This window comes from Lissotriton vulgaris, chromosome 10 (assembly GCF_964263255.1).
Source record: "Lissotriton vulgaris chromosome 10, aLisVul1.2, whole genome shotgun sequence".
Taxonomy (NCBI): Eukaryota; Metazoa; Chordata; class Amphibia; order Caudata; family Salamandridae; genus Lissotriton; species Lissotriton vulgaris.
The window spans coordinates 275,366,422-275,386,909 of NC_141698.1; the positions used below are offsets into that span (position 1 = coordinate 275,366,422).

At 50.1% G+C, this 20,488-nt stretch overlaps 1 protein-coding gene across 1 annotated transcript in view; it reads left to right on the forward strand.

Annotated features, from left to right (window-relative positions):
• Window positions 1-20,488, forward strand: part of LOC147685121 (unconventional myosin-Ig-like) — a 1,601,091-nt gene that overhangs the window by 1,186,458 nt on the left and 394,145 nt on the right. Inside the window, exon 19 of the mRNA XM_086941006.1 lies at window positions 13,328-13,432. Within this exon, the coding sequence (XP_086797132.1) occupies window positions 13,328-13,432 (105 nt within the window). The remainder of the gene's footprint in view (window positions 1-13,327; window positions 13,433-20,488) is intronic.

A 20,488-nucleotide genomic window follows, 5' to 3' on the forward strand; every position in this document is an offset into this window, starting at 1 on the left:
TGAATGTTGAGAGAAACTCTTAGTCTGGAACGAGTTCTCGTGGCTGCCAGAGCTAAACAGCATTCTTATCAACAAGCTGCTGACATGGAGGCTGGAGGTGCCTGGAGTGAGTCAGTCATGAACGTGAGAAGGAAGCCAAAGCACAAGACCAAGGGACGCAGAGTGAATTCTCCACAGGAAATGAAGTTGCGCTTCAGGTGTGGATTTTCTTTTTCACATGGAGGTAAACGGGGCAGCTCTACAAAGGCTGTGGAAAGTAGAACCATTTTTCGACAGTGTGCAAGGTGAAAGAAACAGTAGGTGAGTCATTGTGCGAAGACAAAATGGATGTCTGAACGTTTCCGAAACGACATTCGACGCACACTCATAGGGCCAAGCGACCACATCAGCTGAGGCAAATTGATACCAAACGAGGTTAATCAACATCTAAGTCTTCGTCAAATAGTTCTTCCATGTCAAAATCAAGGGTAAGTGAAGAAGATGGGTGTGCCATGTCGATTTTCATCTCAGAGAAGCATGTGCGTGTTGACAGGCCGCTTGTGAGGAAAACATCAGTCCAAGAGAAACCAACATGATAAAGCACCAAAGTCATTCAAACATTGTCCGAAGATCACACTAAAGGTCAATAGTTATTTAATACCTTTCATTATCGATAGTGGTGCATCAATAAATATTATGCCTGAGGAGAAATTTAATGAACTGTCTCCAGTGCCCCGACTTACCTCATCGAAAACTAAAGGGCATACGTGGGCTGCATTGACACCACCCAAAAGTCAAGGGTCATTTGTGGCTAAGATGAAGCATAAGAAAACAAAAGTACAAGCGCCCATTCATGTATCTCAATGTACTGCGTCAAGCGCCTGTTTACTCAGCTTCAGCACAGCCAATGATATGGGGCTAATATCCACAACTGCCTGGGTTACTCCCAAAGGGGTAGTACCCAAAAAGGACAGTGTGGATATGCGTCAAGCGAATAAGGCCATTAAAAGAGAATGATATCCAGGTCCGCACATTGCTGAAATGATAACTTAATTGAATGGGGAAAAGGTAGTCTCTCTGCATAAAGGATATCAGTTGGAGCTCGAGAAGAAGAGCAGGTACACGGCAACCTTTTCTACGCATGTTGGTCTGTTCCATTGCAAGAAACTAAGGGCCTGATTTAGATGTTGGCAGGACCACGACAGACGGGGCTTTTTGACAGTCTTCCAGTCCGCCTAGCCAGCAGTCCGCACACTTAATTTAGATGCTGCATTTCAGTGGGTGAAAAGACTGTGGCGGTCCTGCTGACTCTGCCATGGCTTGGCTCCCACTTCTTTGGCGGGATGGGCTGTAGGAGGCTGCAGCGGGACTTCAGCCAGGATTACTGCCATTGGTATTTGGTTCTGGCTTGTTTCGTGGGAATTCCAATGGGAATTTCTCTTACTTCGAGTCAGTAGAAATGGACGAAAAGGAGTGAATACTCACCTTTTTTGGTGAATAAGGCTGCAGTTTCCTCCTCTTCTCCTTCGTCCAGGTCCCCCCTGTCCTGCTGCACCTTGACTGCGATGGACTGGCACCCCATTCAGATGGACTGGAAGGCAAGTGTTGGTGGTGTGTGCTGGTATACATTGCATGGTGTGTGTATGTTTGTGGGGTGCAGTGCAGAATGTAGACATAATGCACAAAACACATATCCCAAACACACATATGTAGACCTACACAACATATATGTTTATTAATTTAAAAAATAGCCGCTTACCTGTACCCCCATCTCCAAGGTCACCCCCATCTGGACGGCAACGGTGGGCGGTTTAACAGCACAGAAGACCACCATTTCGGTGGTCTTCTGTCTATCGAGTATACTTCTAGATAGGGTGGGCAGACCGATGTCAACTCAACTGTGTTTCAGAGACCGCATCTGTGGTGGCCAGTGGTCGAACCGCCAATATCTAAATCATACCCTAAATTTTGGTGTGTAATCAGCTGGAGAGCTATTCCAAGATGTCATTCCACTTATCATACAGCCTGCCATGAATGCTTTCATTTATAGTGATTACATTTTTGTTTTCGAGCTACATAGAAGGAGCATGAGAAAGCTCTCACTCAAGTGTGTCAATTGCTCACTGATGCTGGTTTAACTTTGAATGCTGAGAAATGTGAGTTCCAGAAGACAAAGTTAAAATTATTTGGCCATATCTTTTCTGATGGAGGCATGACACCTGGTCCTCATAAAAGTGCAAGCACTGCCTACTGCCAGTCTCCCACAAGATGTTTCCATGTTACGTTCATTCCTTGGCATGGCCAGCTATTGCTCTTGATACTTATAAGACTTTGCTACTGTCAGTGCGTCATTTAGAGACTTGACTAAAAATAATGTTCATTACCCTTGTTCACATTAATGTGAGCAAAGCTTACAGAAGATCAAGCAAGCTTTTGTAGAACGCTACTTGAAATAGCATATTTTGATCTAAAGTTTCATACCAAGGTTGTTGTTGACACTAGCCCTTTTGGGTTGGCTGCCATCCTGTCACAGCGGACACCCAAAGACTTGAAGTAATATTGTGGCGTACACCAGCCAAAGTTTGTCCCAAACTGAACATGCTTACTCACAATCTGAGAAAGACAGCTTGGCAATGGTGTGGGTTTGTGAACATTTCCACGTATTCTTGTATGGGAAGCCCTTCTCACTTATGACCGATCATCAAGCATTATTGACTATCTTTAGAAGTCTAAAAGCAAAAATGCTTCCTCACTTTGAATTTGGGGTCGGCAATTGCAAGAATACAACTACACCATCATGCATCGTCCAGGGAAAGATCAGAACCCTGCAGACTACTTTTTACCAGTGCCTCTACAATGCTCTGGCACCCCTTCTATGACGGCTGAAGCCTACATAAATTTCCTAGTGAAATCAATAACTCAAGCTGCCATTTTGATAGAACAAAGTATCTCTGCCAAAATTCAAGATAGTGGCATTCTGAAACTGAAAGACATTATTACACATCAGTCTTGATACCAGCCTAGACCTCTTCCCAGCGACTATGAATCTAAAGTTTAAGAATTAACTCTCCACCACACAGGAATATATTATTTTACTAGGGCTGAGTATTGTCATTCCAGAGAGTCTGCAACAATACATAATCGAAGTGGCCCATGAGGGACATCGTGGAATTGTTGCCACCAACAAACTCTCCAAGACCGAGTCTGGTTTCCACATCTCGAGGAAAGGGATGAAAAGGAATTAAAGCCCTGTCAACTATGCGACTGTCTGTCATCTAAAATCACTCATCATCCATTGAGCATGTCAGAGTTGCCAAGGCATGCATGGGAAATAATTGCAGTGGACTTATTCGGTCCTCTTGGCAATGGACAACACCTCATGGTGATCGTTGATAAACATTCTCGTTTTCTTTTGGTCTTCCCCGCCATGCTAGAGCCTCGGATTTGTTACTCTCCCTTCACTGGCTTCCTGTCAGAAAGCGGATTACTTTTAAGGCACTTACACTGGCCCACAAGGCACTCCATGCTGTTGAGGCTAAGTACATCCAGAAACGTCTTACCTTTTATAAGTCCAAAAGAACCCTCAGATCAGAATTCCTTGGTCTGGCAACTGTCCCTGTTATCAGGAAAGCTAGGATAGGGGGACGTTCTTTCAAACATCTCGCTCCCAAGCTGTGGAACACCCTCCCCCTGGCACTCCGTTGTACTCCAAACCTGCTGGCCTTTAGAAAAGCTTTGAAAACTTGGCTCTACAGTCAATGATAGGTCTGCTTCTTTTTTCCTTTTTCTTTTCTGTTTCAGCTATGGGTCAGAAAGCGCCGGGACACTCCCCGGAGTAGCCGAGCGCTATATAAGACACACATAACATTAACATTAACAAAGATCTCTCCTCCATCACTCATGAACGTGTCATTGAGAGATTAGACAGCATCTTCGCAACCTGGCGTGATGCTGCAATTTTAAAGTCTGACAATGACCCACCTTTCAACAGGCAGGAATTCAAAGACTTTCTCAGTCACCTTAAACTGAAGCATCAGAAGAGCACTCCTCTGGGCCACAGGCCAATGGCCCTGTCGTCGTTTCATGAGTACTCTATAGAAAGCTGTCCAGTGTGCTGTTCTAGAAAAGCTTGACCTTAAAGCTGTTCTAAACTCCACTCTTCCAGCTTACCGCTCAATCCCTCACTCGACCACAGGGGAAAGTCCTGCAACCTTGATGTTCAGGAGACCCATGACGACCAAGTTACCTCAATGGACCAGCAGATGGGCAAATAGCGAGGAAGAAACACGCATGACAGACATGGGTCGTAAGAAGAAAATGAAACCCCACGCTGACAAGCGTTGACATGCACAAGAGGTCACCTTCATGAAAGGAGATCAAGTTCTTGTTCAACAGTATAGAAAAAGATAGTCCAGAGCTCCTTTCAATGCTGAACCCTTTCATGTTGTGACCAGCAAAGAACAAATGGTGACTACCCAGCATCCTGGGAAGTCAAGTACATGAGATTCCTCGCATTTCAGACATGTGAATCATCGCTCGTCAGGCACTGATGTCATTGCAGAGACTGGGTCTGAAAAGACAAGTGAAGAACCCTTGACTGCTGCTGTTGCTTCATCACCGAAGCCAGTCCAGGACATTTCTACTGCCAATCACGAGTTTCCACAGACATGGTCGAGACTTATAATCCACGCGCCATGAAGACTCAATGAAGAGCTTTGATTGTATATATTTGTTACAAAAATTGCAATTTTTTATTTAACAAAGGGGGAGATGTAGTGTTGTGTGAACATGTCATGACGGAATCTTTGTGGCTTCTGATGGACTCTATAGAACTGTGACATAAGCATTAGTGCGTTGTGAATTGAATGCAGGTTTAGAGTGCTGAGTTTGCAGAAACACGCAGAAGAATAACGATGCTCCGTGTGTGGCATAGTCATTGAAGAGTACCCGGGCTGGGGAGGATGCTACAACATGCACTAATTGGATGCACAAATATCGTCTTGCCATTGTAATGAGGTGATCTGATTTACTAATGACCTAAATGGATTGATACCTCCAAATCTTCTCTGGGACAACCTCATTTGCACACATACAGCAAGCCATCATGTGCGAAGAACAGCTTTGTGTGCCTAGGTTCTTCCCTATTTAGCTAGGTAACACAATAATATGCCAGCAAAGCAATCCGGTATCATTATATTGCTAGCAATATTGTGACAGCTCATCAGTGGCACACTATGCATAGCATTGTGATTATATGCCAAGTAGTACCATGATATAAGCACTGAGGACAGGAATAAACACCATCAATGCTACCATGCTCTGTTGTGATATACACAGAAATTGCATGCTATGCTCATCAATGCCAGGTAATGCTGTGTCATGTCCTATAATGGCTTCTTATGCCCATTAACCGAATGATATGTAGAACAAGGCCACATAATTCCATTCTATTCCCAGCAATGCACATTACATTCCCAGCTATTGCTTTGATGTCATGATACGAGTAATAATGTTGTTGTATGGCTGACAACACTGTATAATTCCATGATATGCTCAGCAATTCCATACAATGCCAAGATATGCCTGCATACCATGCTACACGTCAGACAATAGCATGTAGTGTTGTGATATGCACAAATATAACTTGATATGCCTGCCAGTGCAATGCAAAGTCATGATATTACAGAACAATGCCATGAATTGTCCAGCAGTGTTGTGAATGTGATAAACACAGTTTTTTTTTTTAAACCTTTATTGACAAGTATGGTTATACAGTAACAAGCAAACAGCCACCCCGAGTCGGCTGCCACCATTGTCAAGTATACAGGATGAGTCAGTTACACAGCACTTCAGCCGACAACCCTAGGGTCCGGCGGCAATTAGGCAAACATGTTGTAGCCATGTATTTTTAATCACAGGAGAAATAAGGTCTTTTTCTTTTATGTTTTTTAAGAAAACTAAACAAACCAGGAAAAAGGAAAATGTAAATAACTGTCGAGGCAAAACAAAAAGCTTATACACAAGTGATCCTTCGGGAGGGGGAGAACCACATCTAAAAGGATCTTACACAGCAACAATTGAAGCTAAAAAGCTATAGGGAAAGAAGGGGGGGGGAGAGAGCAAGCAAGCAGTATATTGATGAAAATCAAGACCAGAAGGAACATCTGGCTAAGGGGATTGCAACACCTCCTGTGGACTCACAAAGGGGGGAGTACAGATCTCTCCACAATACTGGTTCCACTGATTCCATATCCTCCCCCACTTCTTAGGCCTGCCCCGGGCAACATAGACCGTTTTTTCTTGAAACATGCACCAGTCCATGTTTCTTGACCAGGCTGACAGACTATGTGCCCTCGAGGATCCCCACAGTTGGGCAATGTCACGTTTGGCGACCATATTCCCTAAAGTGGCCCATTGTGTCTGAGCCACATTGTAGTCGTTGGGCTCCCACACATTCAGAAGACACCTTCGGGCCTCAGGCAAGATCGAAACACCCGTTACTTCTTCCATGACGCCATGCACACGGTTCCAAAAGGACACCACCGCTGGACATTCCCACAGAATATGAAGGAAGGTACCCATCATTCCACACCCACGCTTACACAATCCATCCACAGAGTATCCCATATGTAACAATCGAGGGCCCGTCACATACACTCTGTGCAGGATTTTCAATTGCACCAGTCGCAGACGGGCCGGGATTGCCACCTCCTTCGGGGAGGATATCGCTGCCTGCCAATCCTCATCGTCCAGTTCCAATCCATCGCTGGTCTAGGCCTCACGGAGCTGTAGAAGAAGGTCTGTCCGGTCATTTATCAATTTCTTATATATAAGAGAGATCGTACTGTCGGGGACAGGGATGAGGATTCCGGAACAAGAGTGCCGGTCAGGAAGACCAAGCCAATGGCATGTCAGATCTGTAAGTACCGGAAGTATTCTTGATCGCTAAGTTTATATTCAATTTGTAGCTCATCAAAAGTCTTTATCCTATCTTTCTGCCAAAGATTCCCCACCTTGCTGATACCAATGAGGTCCCATTTCTCAAAGCCCTTGGTAGTCCACAAATTGCTTAACCTCTCGGAGACATAGAGTGGAGTCGCTCAAGTGATAGTGTCTGACCAGCCCATAGCTGCATTAGCGCTATACCAGATCCGCACCGCTACCTTGGTGGGCCCCGTTAACATCTTATCTGACCGCCTGGAATAAAGTGCCCTGTAGTAATTCCCGCCCGGAAGCAACCATTTATCCATGGCAAAGGCCGGGTTAGAAACTGGGCCATACAGTGCATGATTAACCGAACTCAATTGAGAGGCCCAGTAGTAACGCCTGATATCAGGCAACGCTATGCCGCCATCGTACCAAGGCAGCGTGAGCTTAGCCAAGGCAATCCGGGGACGTCCGGTCCACAACAACTTTCTTTGGAGGCTCTCGATCTCATGGAAATAGCTGGTAGGCACAAGGTCAAGAGTGTTTTAGAGTGCATACAAACATCTAGGGAGGGACATCATTTTGAAGAGAGCTGCCCTGCCCACCAGGGACAGCGGCAGCCTACACCAAGCTTTCACATCAGCCTTCAAACGAAGAAGCGGGGGGAGCAAGTTGCGCTGATACCTAACGGCAGGATCACGCGAGATATATATACCCAAATACTTGAAGCCGTTGGGCGAGATTTGTATCGGGCAGTTGTGCGGCACGAGTGGCGTATCGTCCGTGAGCGAGTAGACACATGACTTACTCCAGTTGATCACTAGACCAGAGTTTCTACCAAAGGAGCCAAGGACATCGAACAGTACCCCCAGAGATTTCCGAGGGGAAGTGAGATAAAGGAGAATGTCGTCCGCATACAATGAGATGCTGTCTTCAAAGTCAGGGCTCCACCTGATACCCTTAAGTGACGGTTCCCACCGCAACCAGGCGGCCAGTGGTTCCAAAGCCAAACCAAAGAGCAGCGGGGACAGGGGGCACCCTTGTCGCATACCTCTCCCGAGGACAAAAGAAGCCGAAACCCTACCATTAATGACCACCTGAGCCTGGGGCTCTTCATAAAGTAGCCGGACCCAGCTAATGAATACCGGTTCGAAGCCAAACTTTGTCAGAGCCGCCCATAGGTACGGCCATTCTACTGTATCAAATGCCATGGTGGCATCCAGAGAAACCAAAATGTCCGGTTCACGTAACGTCTCCGCCCTCGCCAGAACGGCGTGTAGACGACGTAAATTCAACACAGTGTTGCGGGTCGGAATAAAGCCAGATTGATCTGGGTGCACCAAGTCCCCAATCACTTTAATCAATCGATTCGCTAACAGTTTTGCCAGGATCTTGGGTTCGGCATTAAGAAGTGAAATAGGTCTATAGGAAGTACACAACTCACGGGGTTTCCCTTCTTTATGTATTACGGCGATAGATGCCAATCTCTGGTCTCGGGGAAGTGAACCCTTCTCCCTGGACTCCAAGAACATCGAGCGAAGGTACAGCGCCATTTTGTTTGGACACAACTTGTCCAGCTCGATAGGTATGCCGTTCGGGCCTGTAGCTTTCCCGGAGTGAATGGAGTGAATAGCAAGCGCTACTTCCGAAAATTCCGCCTCCATAAGCTCTCTGTCAGATTCGGACAAGCTAGGCAAAGCGATATCCCTGAGCAAAAGATGCGAGTCCTCCTCCGGCGGATCAGAGACCGGCGCATACACCGCTCGGAAGTGACAGGCAAACTCTTCCACGATCTCCAGTGGATCCATCACACGTACGCCATCCACTCGTTCAACAACCGGCACCACTCGATTCAGTCTTTCTTTCTTGTCCAACAATGCAATCAACTTCCCTGCCTTGTCGCCCACATCATACAAACGGCCCTGTTGCTCCCGACTCATGGCTTTCGCAGCATTCGTCACCGAGGCTTTATAGTCAGACTGTTTCAGTGGCAAAACATGTACCTTATCTCGCGTGACCCCAGATTCAAGATCTGCCTCTAAAGCAACGATGTCAGATTCCAACTGCTCAACCTCCTCATTGTAGCGTTTCTTTGAATCAGCAATCAGTGATAGCGTCTGACCCCGAATAACAGTTTTAAAAGCGTCCCACAGGGACACAGACGATGGCACCGATCCCTCATTTTTGGCAAAGTAATGGTCGATAGCCTTAACCACCCCAGCCCTGGTCTCCGGAAGACGGAGATGCCACGGATTGATCGGGGTGACCTGGCCCCCGGTACCCAGATGGAGATCAATGAGTATCCATAGCGGGGAGTGATCCGAGATGCCTCTGGGCAAATGTCGTACCTCTCTCACCGATACAGCCTGGGCTGCAGGAATGAGGATGTAATCAAGTCTAGCCAAGTTCCCATGCGCCCCAGAGTGGAAGGTGTACTGAGCCTGCCCGGGGTGAAGCATCCGCCAACAATCAACCATACCAAACGTTTCCAAGAAGCCGCCAAGGCCGGACTGCGACTGCGTGAGAGCTCTGGGAGGATGACGATTCTCCGAGCCGCTAACAACAGAGTTGAAGTCTCCTCCAACCACCAAGATCCCCTCAGGAAGCTCCAACACCAGTTTCCCCAGGTCGGCAAACGTGGTGGTCTGTAAACCCGGGGGAATGTATATTGAAAGGATGGAGATCGCCTTCCCCTCCCACCTACAATAATGGCCGCATACCGTCCCCTATCGTCCAATACCATGTCATCAATCTCCAAGGGGAGGGAATTTCGGACCATAACACTGGTCCCTCTGGATCCCGAGGTGAACCCCGAGTGTGCAACCAACCTGTAGCCCCTCCGGTTCATAGCATGGAACGTGTTCCCCACCAAGTGCGTTTCTTGCAATAATACAATATCAGGGGAATGGCGTTTCAAGTATTGAAGTACGATCCCCCATTTTATCTTGTCCCCCAAGCCATTGACATTCCAACTCAAAACTCTCAACCCCCTATCCCCCATCCCATAAGTAGTGGCAGGGTCCCCAAACCCCATGAAGGAAACACAGATCACAATATGCAACAATGCGCAGCCTCTGAAACAATGCAAACAGAAAGAAAGACCCCCCCCCCAAAATGCCCCACACACACATCCCCCCACCCTGCACACCTGCGATAATACAAAAAACCACCCCAATTTGCAGTGTGCCTGTCGCTCTACCCTAGAAAACTAATCTACAGAAGGAAAAAGAAACACCCCAGGAGGAGGAAAAGTCCCAATCTCCCGCCGCCCCAGGGTTTGTCTCGTGAAAGTGTAATTGACCCAAAAAGAAAACGAACCACCGCAACACGGTATGGTAGTTACACACGCCGGTTTCCTTACTCCTCCTGGTCCTCTTGGCCTCCCTCTGCGCCTTTGGATTGCTCCGCATTGTCCCGTTGCATCGACAAAGTGTCCAACCAGTCACTAACCACCTCTGGCATATCAATAAATAGCACACGCTCATTATGTTCGATACGTAGTCGGGCAGGGAAGAGCATGGCATACTTCATGCCCAGGTCTCTCAGTCTACGCTTCACCCCGGTAAATCCCAGTCTCTGTTTCTGCACTGATTGAGTGAAGTCGGGATAGAAGCTGATGGATGCATTCTCAAATTTGGTGGGGCCGTTGGTCCTCGAGGCCTGTAAAATGGCGTCCCTGTCCCTGAAGTTCAAGATCCTCGCAATTATGGGTCGTGGTGTAGCACCCTGTTTGCGTCTTCCGCCCGGAACTCTATGGGCACGCTCCACCACAAAAAAGTTACTGAGGCCCTTAGGGGCGAGATAGTTTAGAATCAGGTCTTCCACAAGGAGATCCGTCGATTGATCGGCTGAGGACTCTGGAACTCCGACGATGCGAACATTATTGCGCCTAGCGCGGCTTTCAAAATCCTCGAGCCGGCGGGCGAACTGTTCACTCGAGGTTCGTAGGGTCCGGACCTCGGTCTGGAGATCGGAAACGTCGGTGGTGAGACTGGCAGCTTTGATATCCAGCGACTTGACTCTCTCGTTAGTCTTAGCCAAGTCCGCCCTAATCAAACAGACATCCACAGCCACTGTGTCAATTTTGGCGGCCAAAGTTTCATATTGTTGGCCCATGGATGACTTCATGCTCGCAATGGCGCCCATCACATCTCAAAGAGTCCGCTCCTCCGTTTCAGGGGGGCCACCACCAAGGTCCTCCGAAGTTTTGCCAGTTCCGCTGGGTGAACCCTTGTGGCGCGCAAATCGGTCCATAATGGTGGTTTGAGTAATGCCACCCCGAGACGTGTTCTTGGTCGTCCGCTTGTCGCTGTCAGGCTTGCCCGCCATGGTGGGCTACGCGCCTCTTAGGGGCTTTGGGACCTGGTGAAAATGGCTCCCCACGGAGAGAAACAGCGAAAAATCAAAGTGCTGGGCGCCGGTGAAGAGCAATTAAGCAAGTGAGCACATGGGCCAGCTAGATCAAGGGACAGTCGTCTCCCAGCCGTCTTGGGCAGGAAAAATCGAAACCGAAAGTAGACCCCGGGTAGCTATCTCCTTCCATACGCCGTTGTTGTTCAACTACTCTCGGGTGTTTCGGATGCCCAAGTCCCTGGATATCTCACGGTGTAGGCCTTCAGGCTTCAGGACGGAGTATTTCAGGTGTCCGGCGTCCGATTCAAATGACGAAAAAGCCATATAGGTCAGGAGAGTCTCAGCTACAATAACCCGTAGTTAGAAACAGGATCCGTGACAGGATAGATGTAGGAGGCGGCGAGGGTTTCGGGAGCTCTCAGCTCACGCGACCATCTTAGATGCGCGCTAAGCTCCTCCTCTCGATAAACACAGTTTTGATGTATATCCGGCAATGCACTGCGATACCATGATATGTCGATTTTTCCCCTCCTCCAATTAATTTTCAACAACAGTATTTCTCAAGCAATACCTAGAGGGCCAGAAATACTGCCACTTTAGTAGGCAGTCAGGCTCAGAGAAAACAACCCAAACTTAAGCAAGTAGAAAAAAATAACTCTACACACAACTCTGTATAGAAGTCACCATCGTTCAGATTTCCACAGGCTCCCAGTGAGTTTCCACATTAGTGAGCTCAGTCTGCTCCTTCTGGCCCATCAAAGCGAGTATGGAAACACCATTGTGATGAAGGCAAGACCTCGAAAACAAGTACTTCAGCTGAAGAGTCACAATTTACCTCTGTGTAAAGTCTTTAAAAGGGACAGACCACCTAACGAATGTGCTTAGTTGTTCTGTGGGCTATTTTCTTCTGCACCTCAAGATGTAAGGGCAGCTGTTCTAGCTATGATTTCTTTCACACCTTCTACGCTTGCACCTTTTCTGGCCTCCTCTGGGCTGACTGCACAGTCAGCTGAATCCTCAAAGACTGCTGAACTGGTGACAAAGATACCATCCTTTAAGACATTGCCAACAAAGACTTCATAGGTGAGGACACCATCAATGAAGACTTCGTCAACAAAGCTTCCATAGGTGAGGACACCATCAATGATGACACCATCGACAAAGCCTTCATAGGTGAGGACCCCATCAATGAATACACAGTCGACAAAACCTTCATAGGTGAGGACACCATCAATGAAGACACCATTGACAAAGCCTTCATAGGTGAGGACACCATCAATGAAGACACCATCGACAAAGCCTTCATAGGTGAGAACACCATCAATGAAGACACCATGGACAAAGACGTCATAGGATAGGACACCATCAATGAAGACACTGTCGACAAAGCCTTCATAGGTGAGGACACCATCAATGACGACATAGTCAACAAAGCCTTCTTAGCTCCTTCGATGCTTGTGATGGAACCATTCCGTCATCAGTCACGGTTGGGCTGTGCTAATCTATTGATGGAATGGTTCCGTCACGGCCACACCCATTTACATAGGGGTCCAGCACAGCAGGATAATCTCTCTAGCAGCCAAGGTGATAAGTGAGGACACCATCATTGAAGACACCATTGACAAAGCCTTCATAGGTGAGGACGCCATCAATGAAGACACAATCGACAAAGCCTTCATAGGTGAGGACACCATCAATGAAGACACAGTCGACAAAGCCACTTCAACGATATGAACCCTGTGTTAGTTACAGGTAAGTAACTTGCTTCTTCTTATGCTTGAATGAGACGAGTAGCTACTCTTGGAAGGTTCTGTGCACAAAGCCTTGTGGGTAGACTTAGTGTACAGGGAGCTGGTTTCAAGCATGGATTGTGATATAGACCCATGTAGCTTGCCACTCACATACCTGGAAACAAAACTGTAAAAAGTGGCCGAACTGTCAACTGGTAAAAACTGGTAATTTGGAAGATAAACAAAGGAAGTAATTTAGAGGTGCACATCTTCATGTGCAACTGTACTCGAATGCCTCATTACCAAACCGCATTCACCCTTGTTCTGCTTTGTTGCAGGTGAGGGACAATCCACAGACTGCTGCACAGTTTGCAAGAGCACTGCAAGAACTAAGGGGGAAAGTCAACTACAACTCAGTGCTGTTCTCCTGCCACATTCGAAAGGTGAGGGAACTTGGCTTTTTACCAAATGGACAAGAGTGTCACTGTCAGGTTGCCTGCCACAGTCAAGTTCATTTCATTGAATTAGCAGCTAGGTTGGAGTGCAGGCATAGCACTGTCATAGTCATGAGTAACACTGTCATAATCAACTTATACTTTCTGACTGTGCTATCAGGCAGGCTATGCTCCTTGGATGGGACTGACACAGGTAGATTATATTCTACAAAGAGAAGTGTTACAACCAGGAAATACTAAATGAGAAGTGCAGACAAGCCGCTAATACTGAACAAATAGAACTTTCAAAGATACTTAGTATGTCACCACTAGGACTTAAACAGGTAGACAATATTATATAAATAGAACTGTCCCAGTCAGATGGTAGTCAATGAGTATTACTTAAACATACTGCTAATACTCCGCAAATGGAGCAGCCACATCAGGTTATAGTCAACAAGTGTACTGGCACAAGTAGCTACTGCTCCACAAATACACTGGGACTGGCACATGTACATATTCCTCAGTAAATGGAACTGTCTCACCAGATACTACTCTGTTAAGCTGGTAGATAATACTCCACAAATAGAAGTGTCAAAGACAGTTATTAATCCACCAATAAATCATTCTCAGGTAGTTAACTCTTCAGAGAGAACTGTCTTAGTTAGTACTCCAGTATTAGAAAACCCTATCCAGATAATGCTCCATGTAGAGGTTAATACTCCATAAATACTATATGAACAGGACAGCCAGAGTAAGGTGAAATTGCATCTGTCGTACTAAGACAGTTAGTATTTTTTTTTTTTTTTTAAATATATTTTTATTGCAGGAATCAGTAAATTTTTACAAAGCGACCAGCATTATAAGTTCAATCAAAATTAGTAGAACACATCCCTCCGTCCCCCAGCAGGATGAACCATTACACAGCCATTTAGCCCACAACCCAAGGGTCGGGCGGCGATACCCAATGGGGGACTCAACAGGAAGTCGAAGCTGGTCCGGATGATCCACTATCCGTCATCTGCTTTTCTAAACCATCCTACAAAAAAAAACCCAAAAGAAACCCCCCCCCTCAAAACACTATGAACCAAACCAAACCCCCCCCCCCAACCCCGCCATCAGTGCACGGTAACAGCCGTAATAGGATCTGTGAGAGGACCCATGAGGAAAGCAAGACATGTAAAGTGCAATCGTCTACCGGGACTCGGGGCGAGCTGCATCTTCGCTTTCAGAATCGCTGGGAGCGCAATAATCCCTGAGGGCCTGCACTAATGTCTCCCATTCTAGCACCGCCTCCTGCGCCTTCTCGTTGTGTTGCCTCCTAGCTAACTGGTACCGCAGCGTGCTTTCCTCCGCAGCCCATTTCAAGAGTTCGCTGTGCCATCGGGCCCCCGTTGGACCAACCCGTGCCTTCCAATTCCTGGTCACCTCCCGTTTAGCAAGGAGAAGCCCCAGATCAATGAATTTACTAGTGATTTTATTTTTGGGGGTATGTGGGAACCAGTGCAGGAGCCCCACTGCCGCATCAACCGATAAGGATCTCCCCGTTACCTCCTCCAGGGTACCCCCCACTTCCAGCCAGTAGGAGGACAGCCCCGGGCAGGACCACAACATATGAAGAAGGTCTGCATCAGGCGCCTGGCACCTGGGGCAGTCCGCGGAGTCCGTGGCAAAATATTGTTGGATCTTCGCCGGGGTCAAATATGCCCTATGGAGTACGTAGTAGTGGACCAATTGAAAGCGGGCGTGGCGCGTGCCCTTCCAGGCCCGCCTCATGAATTGGTACCAGGTCGTCTCCGGGATCTCCTTCCCTATGTCTGCCTCCCAACAGGTTCTTAAAGTAGTGAGGGGGGCCAACCCCTCATTGAGCAGTCTGCCATATAAGCAAGTGACCGCCTTAACAGTTCCCGCAGACATCATAACATACTGGCACACCGGAGAAGTAGGAGGTTCCTCCTGTCCGTGCTTCCAGTGCGCCTGAATCGCTCGGACCAGGGCCGAGTGCAGAAGAAAATCACCGCGAGGAACCTCGAAGCGATCAATGAGCTCCTGAAAGGGCAAAAGCGCCCCGTCCTCGTAAAGGTCACCCACCAACTGTAGGCCCGCGTCCTCCCAATCCGCTAATCGTGACCAATCACCGCCATGAGGCAGGGCCGTCAGCATGCCCAGAGGTATTTCGGGTGCATACGGTATCCGCAACTGGCCCCGGGCGTGGGCTCGGTTCCAACACAAGCGAATGGTCTTCTCTTCAAGTGTCAAGTCCTGCAAGGCCAAACGCTGTTGCAGCGCTATGAAGGAGAGAACATGCCTAGCTATTCCTGTCCTCTGGGCCTCGGAATTCCCTGGCGACCTCCTGGGTGAAAGTCTGCAACTGCGCTGCCAAGTAATACTTTTCAAAGTCCGGCACCGCCAGCCCACCCTCAGCTTTCGGCCTCGTCAGGGTCTTGAGGGCCACTCTTCGGCGGCACGAACCCCAAAGGAATCCGACCACCATTGACCGTAACACTCGAAATGTGGCTGGCGGGATCCAAATCGGCAGCGCCCGGAAATAATATAGCAACCTGGGAAGCGCCACCATTTTAAGCAAAGCGATCCGTCCAGCAACCGAGAGCGGTAGAGTAGCCCAGAAGTCCATGCTACCACGCAGCGCGCGAGTGCTGCGAGCTATGTTTCCATCCAGGAGGTCTGACGGTTCATGGTAGACGTATACCCCCAGGTACTTAAAGCAGTCAGGTTCCCACCTAATCTCTCTACTGATATCAGGGCTAGGTGTACCCTTACGAACCGGGAAAAGACAGGTCTTAGCCCAATTCACCCGAAGGCCCGAGACCTCCCCAAACGCAGTGAGCGCCGTCGCAGCTCCATTCAGGGCAGCAACCGGGTCCTCAAGGAAGAGCAACAGGTCATCAGCGTACAGCGAGACATAATGTGGGCCCGAAGGCGTCCATAAGCCATTATAGTGGGCTCCCGACCGGAGAAGCAGCGCCAGAGGTTCCACCGCTAACGCGAAGAGAAGCGGGGATAATGAACAGCCCTGTCTCGTGCCTCTCTCCACCGGATATTGCGAGGAGATCAGCGGGCCTGCCCGTAACCTGGCCGACGCCGAGGTATATAGTACCGTGGTCCATCTGACGAAACCCTCACCGAGGCCGAATCGTAGTAATACTGTGCGCAGGTAGTCCCATTCCAGGCTGTCAAAAGCCTTCTCCAAATCTACCGAAAGGACTACCGGGCATGGGGCGTCCACGAGCGGTTCTCCCAGCAAGTGGAACAGCCTACGGATGTTCATGGTCGTGTTTCGCTTGGGGATGAATCCAGCCTGGTCCTCATGCACCAGAGAGCTCATGTGACCCAGCAATCTCGAAGCCAAGATGCTGCTCAGTATTTTATAATCGACCGTCAACATTGATAAAGGACGGTAGGACGCCGGATCGGACGAGTCCCTACCCGGCTTGAGGAGGGGAACCACCAAGGCCTCGCACATCGAGCCGGGGAGCCGACCAAGCCGCTTCGCCTCTCTGTAAACGATCAGCAACCTCGGTGCCAGGAGATCAGCATAAGCGGCATAAAATTCAACCGGAAGGCCGTCCAGACCCGGGGTCTTATTCCTTGCCATCTTTTTAATGGCGCTGCGAATCTCCCCCAGTTCAATGTCGGAACCCAGGGCTTTCGCTACGTCAGGTTTCACCATTGGGAGCTCTAGGGGTCGCAGGTAGTCGTCAAGCCGGTCGGGGTCTCTGGCAGAGCGACTGCGGTATAAGCGTTCATAGTAGTGTAGGTAACAGCTCAGAATCTCAGGCTGAGTGTGCACTTCGGTCCCATCCGCCGTACGCATGGACGTCGTCAGAGAGGTCTGGCGCGTAGGATTAGCTAGCCACGCCAGCAATGCGCTCGATCTATCCCCCTCTGCAAGGGACCTAACAGTATAGGCCTTATAGTCGAAACAGCGCAGCCGTTCGACCTCCGCCGCCACCGCCTCTTTCGCCGCTGCCGTGCGTTCCTGGAGTTCCGGGCGCCCGGGGCGGCGGAGTTCCAACTCACGGAGTTTCCGATCTGCCATTTCTAAATCATCAAGGATGATTCGCCTCATGCCCACCTTCTTGGAAATGCAGAAGCCCCTGACCACCACCTTAAAAGCGTCCCATTCTAGCGCCCTCGAACCCGCAGTGCCCCCGTTGGAAGAGAAGTATTCCGAGATCTTGTCTTCTAGGTCCGCTTTGAATACAATGTCCTCCAAGAGTTCGGGACGCAACTTCCAGGTGGGCACCGCAGGCACCCCCGGAAACCAGCGAAGGTCCAGCAGGAGAGGGTTATGATCTGAGATGGTCCTGGTCAAATATTCAGACCGGACCGCCGCTGAAACCAAGTCTGCCGAGCCCAGAAACCCGTCCAGACGGACGTGTAACTCGTGCAAGCCTGAGAAGTAGGAATAGTCCCTAGTGTCGGGGTGCTGTGCCCTCCAGATATCCGTCAGACCCCAGTGCATCTGCCAGTCCCTCCTACCTTTAGCTACACGGCGAACCGGAGAGTCAGGGAGGGGGGGATGTGAGCGGTCATTCTCCACATCTACTACTGAATCGAAATCCCCGCCGAGCAGGAGGGGCCCGGAAAAGAAGTGGGCTAACGAGCCCGATAACCTGGAAAGGAAGGCAAGCTGGTCCACATTGGATGCATAAACACAGCAAACGTTTAGGTCCCTCCCCCCCAGAGTGCCCGAAATGGCCACATATCGACCCTCCGGATCCACCACTGATTTCGTAACCTGAAAAGGAACCCCCGCTCTGATCCAAATTAGCGCCCCCCTGGCATACGCGGAGTACGAAGTGTAAAAGACCTGCCCCCTCCACCTACGCTGTAGCGCCGCCCCTTCCGCCTTGTTAAGATGGGTTTCCTGCAGCAGCGCCATTTGCACCCCTCTACGCACTAAATAAGCGTGGACTTTGTGACGTCTAGACATAGTGTGAAGCCCCCGTACATTCCAAGTAATGCATTTCACATTAGCAACATCAGCCATTGTCCCATATTGTTCGTGCAAAGTCTCTCCATCCGGGCCCCAACAAAGAAAGAGCAACAATCAACCCAGCACTGATGGCGGCCATTTTCCCCAACCAAAAAACAACAACCCCGGTGCGACCCAAACCCATGCCCACCCTCCCCAGAACAGGACCCAAGTAGTACCATCTAGACCCCATCCAAACCATACCCCCAGCAAACCCTCTGTCCCCGACTAATCCTGCAGTCGCCACCGCAGGAAGGCCTTAAGGGCCAGGTGCGGGCTGGGCGTTGGCAATGGGCCCTCGATGCTCGGGCTACCGAGACTAAAGTGAGCCCAAAACAATAAGAGGAACCCCTCAAGGCACGGGCAGGGCACCCCACCTCCATTCCCCGGGGATTATGAGCAATCGCCGACCCCCGCCACCCCCGCTGCGGGCCCCCACCCAAATGAACGCAGCTCACCCCGTCAACCCTGTCCATCCAGAAGGTCCTCAACCGAGTTCGGGGTGATCACCGGGGTGTGGACACTGTCGGTCACCGATTCCTCCGAGTCCGTTGGTACCCCCTCGTCACCAAGGTCCGCTTCCTCTTCAATGGTACCATCCCGTGAGCCAGACAGCGCAGACAATACCTCCAACACTCCCTTCCGCTCCGTCGACGTCTCCGCAGTCGAGGGTCCGCCTGACCGGCCTCGGCGACTTCCAATCCTTTTGGACCGCCGTCGCTGTCCAGGCTCCACTGCTAGTTGAGATGAGGAGCTAAAGCCATCCTTTCCAGCTCTATAGAGTTCGAGCCAGTTACAGACATCCTCCGGGGAATCAAAGAACTGAGTCTTGTCATCGACAATTATGCGGAGCCTTGCGGGAAAACAGGAGCGAGTATTGTATGCCCTCGCTCCGGAGCTCGCGCTTGACCGCCAGGAATGAGAACCGCCTGCGCTGGGTCTCATAGGTGTAGTTCAGGAAGATATTCACCTGGCTGTTCGCCACCTTGAAGGGGCCATTATGTCTGGCGGCATTAAGGATGAGATCTCTGTCCCGAAAGTGCAATAACCGTGCCACCACCGGTCGCGGGGCACGGCCCTGTTGCGGCGGCCTCGCTGGGACTCTGTGTGCTCGCTCCAGGGTGTAGAAGGAGGATAGACCCTCCGGAGCCACTGTGTCCCGTAGCCAGGCTTCCAAGTAGGCCACCATGTTGCCATCTTCGATCTTCTCCGGCAGGCCCACCACTCGAATGTTATTTCGCCTGTTGCGACCTTCCGCGTCTTCCGCTCGCCGCTCCAGGGCATCAATCCGGGATAGGGCATCCTTCATCGTCGCGGCTAGGGTTCTTTGTGCTGGCTCCAAGGTTTTTATCGAGCCCTCCACTTCCTTGACCCTATCCGAGAGCTTGCCGTGGTCCGCTCTAAGGAGGCCCAGACTCGTCGCCACCTGGGCAATGTCCTGCTGGAGGGCCGAGCGTGTGGTCGCGATCGCCTCCAGGACCCGGTCAAATTGTTGCTGCAATGGCGCTCCACCAGAACTCTCCGGGTCCCCACGTTCTTCTTTGTCCGGGGCCTCCGAGTCTGAGGCGGTTGGGGTGGTCCCCTTGGCTCCTCTCGGTTTCCCCATGGCGCAGGAGTCACACGGTGGAGAGCCAGTCAGAGGCGCCACCAAGTGCGGGTGTCGACTATGTCTCTCTCGGCTAGTGGCTTTCGGGCCGAGGGTGGGCGATCTCCGTCTCCAGGGCCTGTTGGACCTCCACAACTTCGGGCCGCGCCACCACCGCGTTGTCGGAGGGCACTGAGGAGGAGGCGGGGACAATCGGCGCCAGGTCGGGCAGGCCCGTTTGGCCGATGAGGATCTGGAACGAGGGTTTCCAACACCACCTGAGACTTTGTGGCGCCAAGGCGCCGTGCTGCCCATGGAAGTCAGTCACTCGGGGGGATGCAGCCAGGCGCGGCTCCGGGGATCGGCACCGCAGCCAGGGCCGCCAGGCGTCCGTGAGTCAAGGTCCACTGTAGTGTGGGCATCCGATCATCCAGGAGCGATCACCGTGTTCAAAGTCCGATCAGAACGACACCCAGACCAT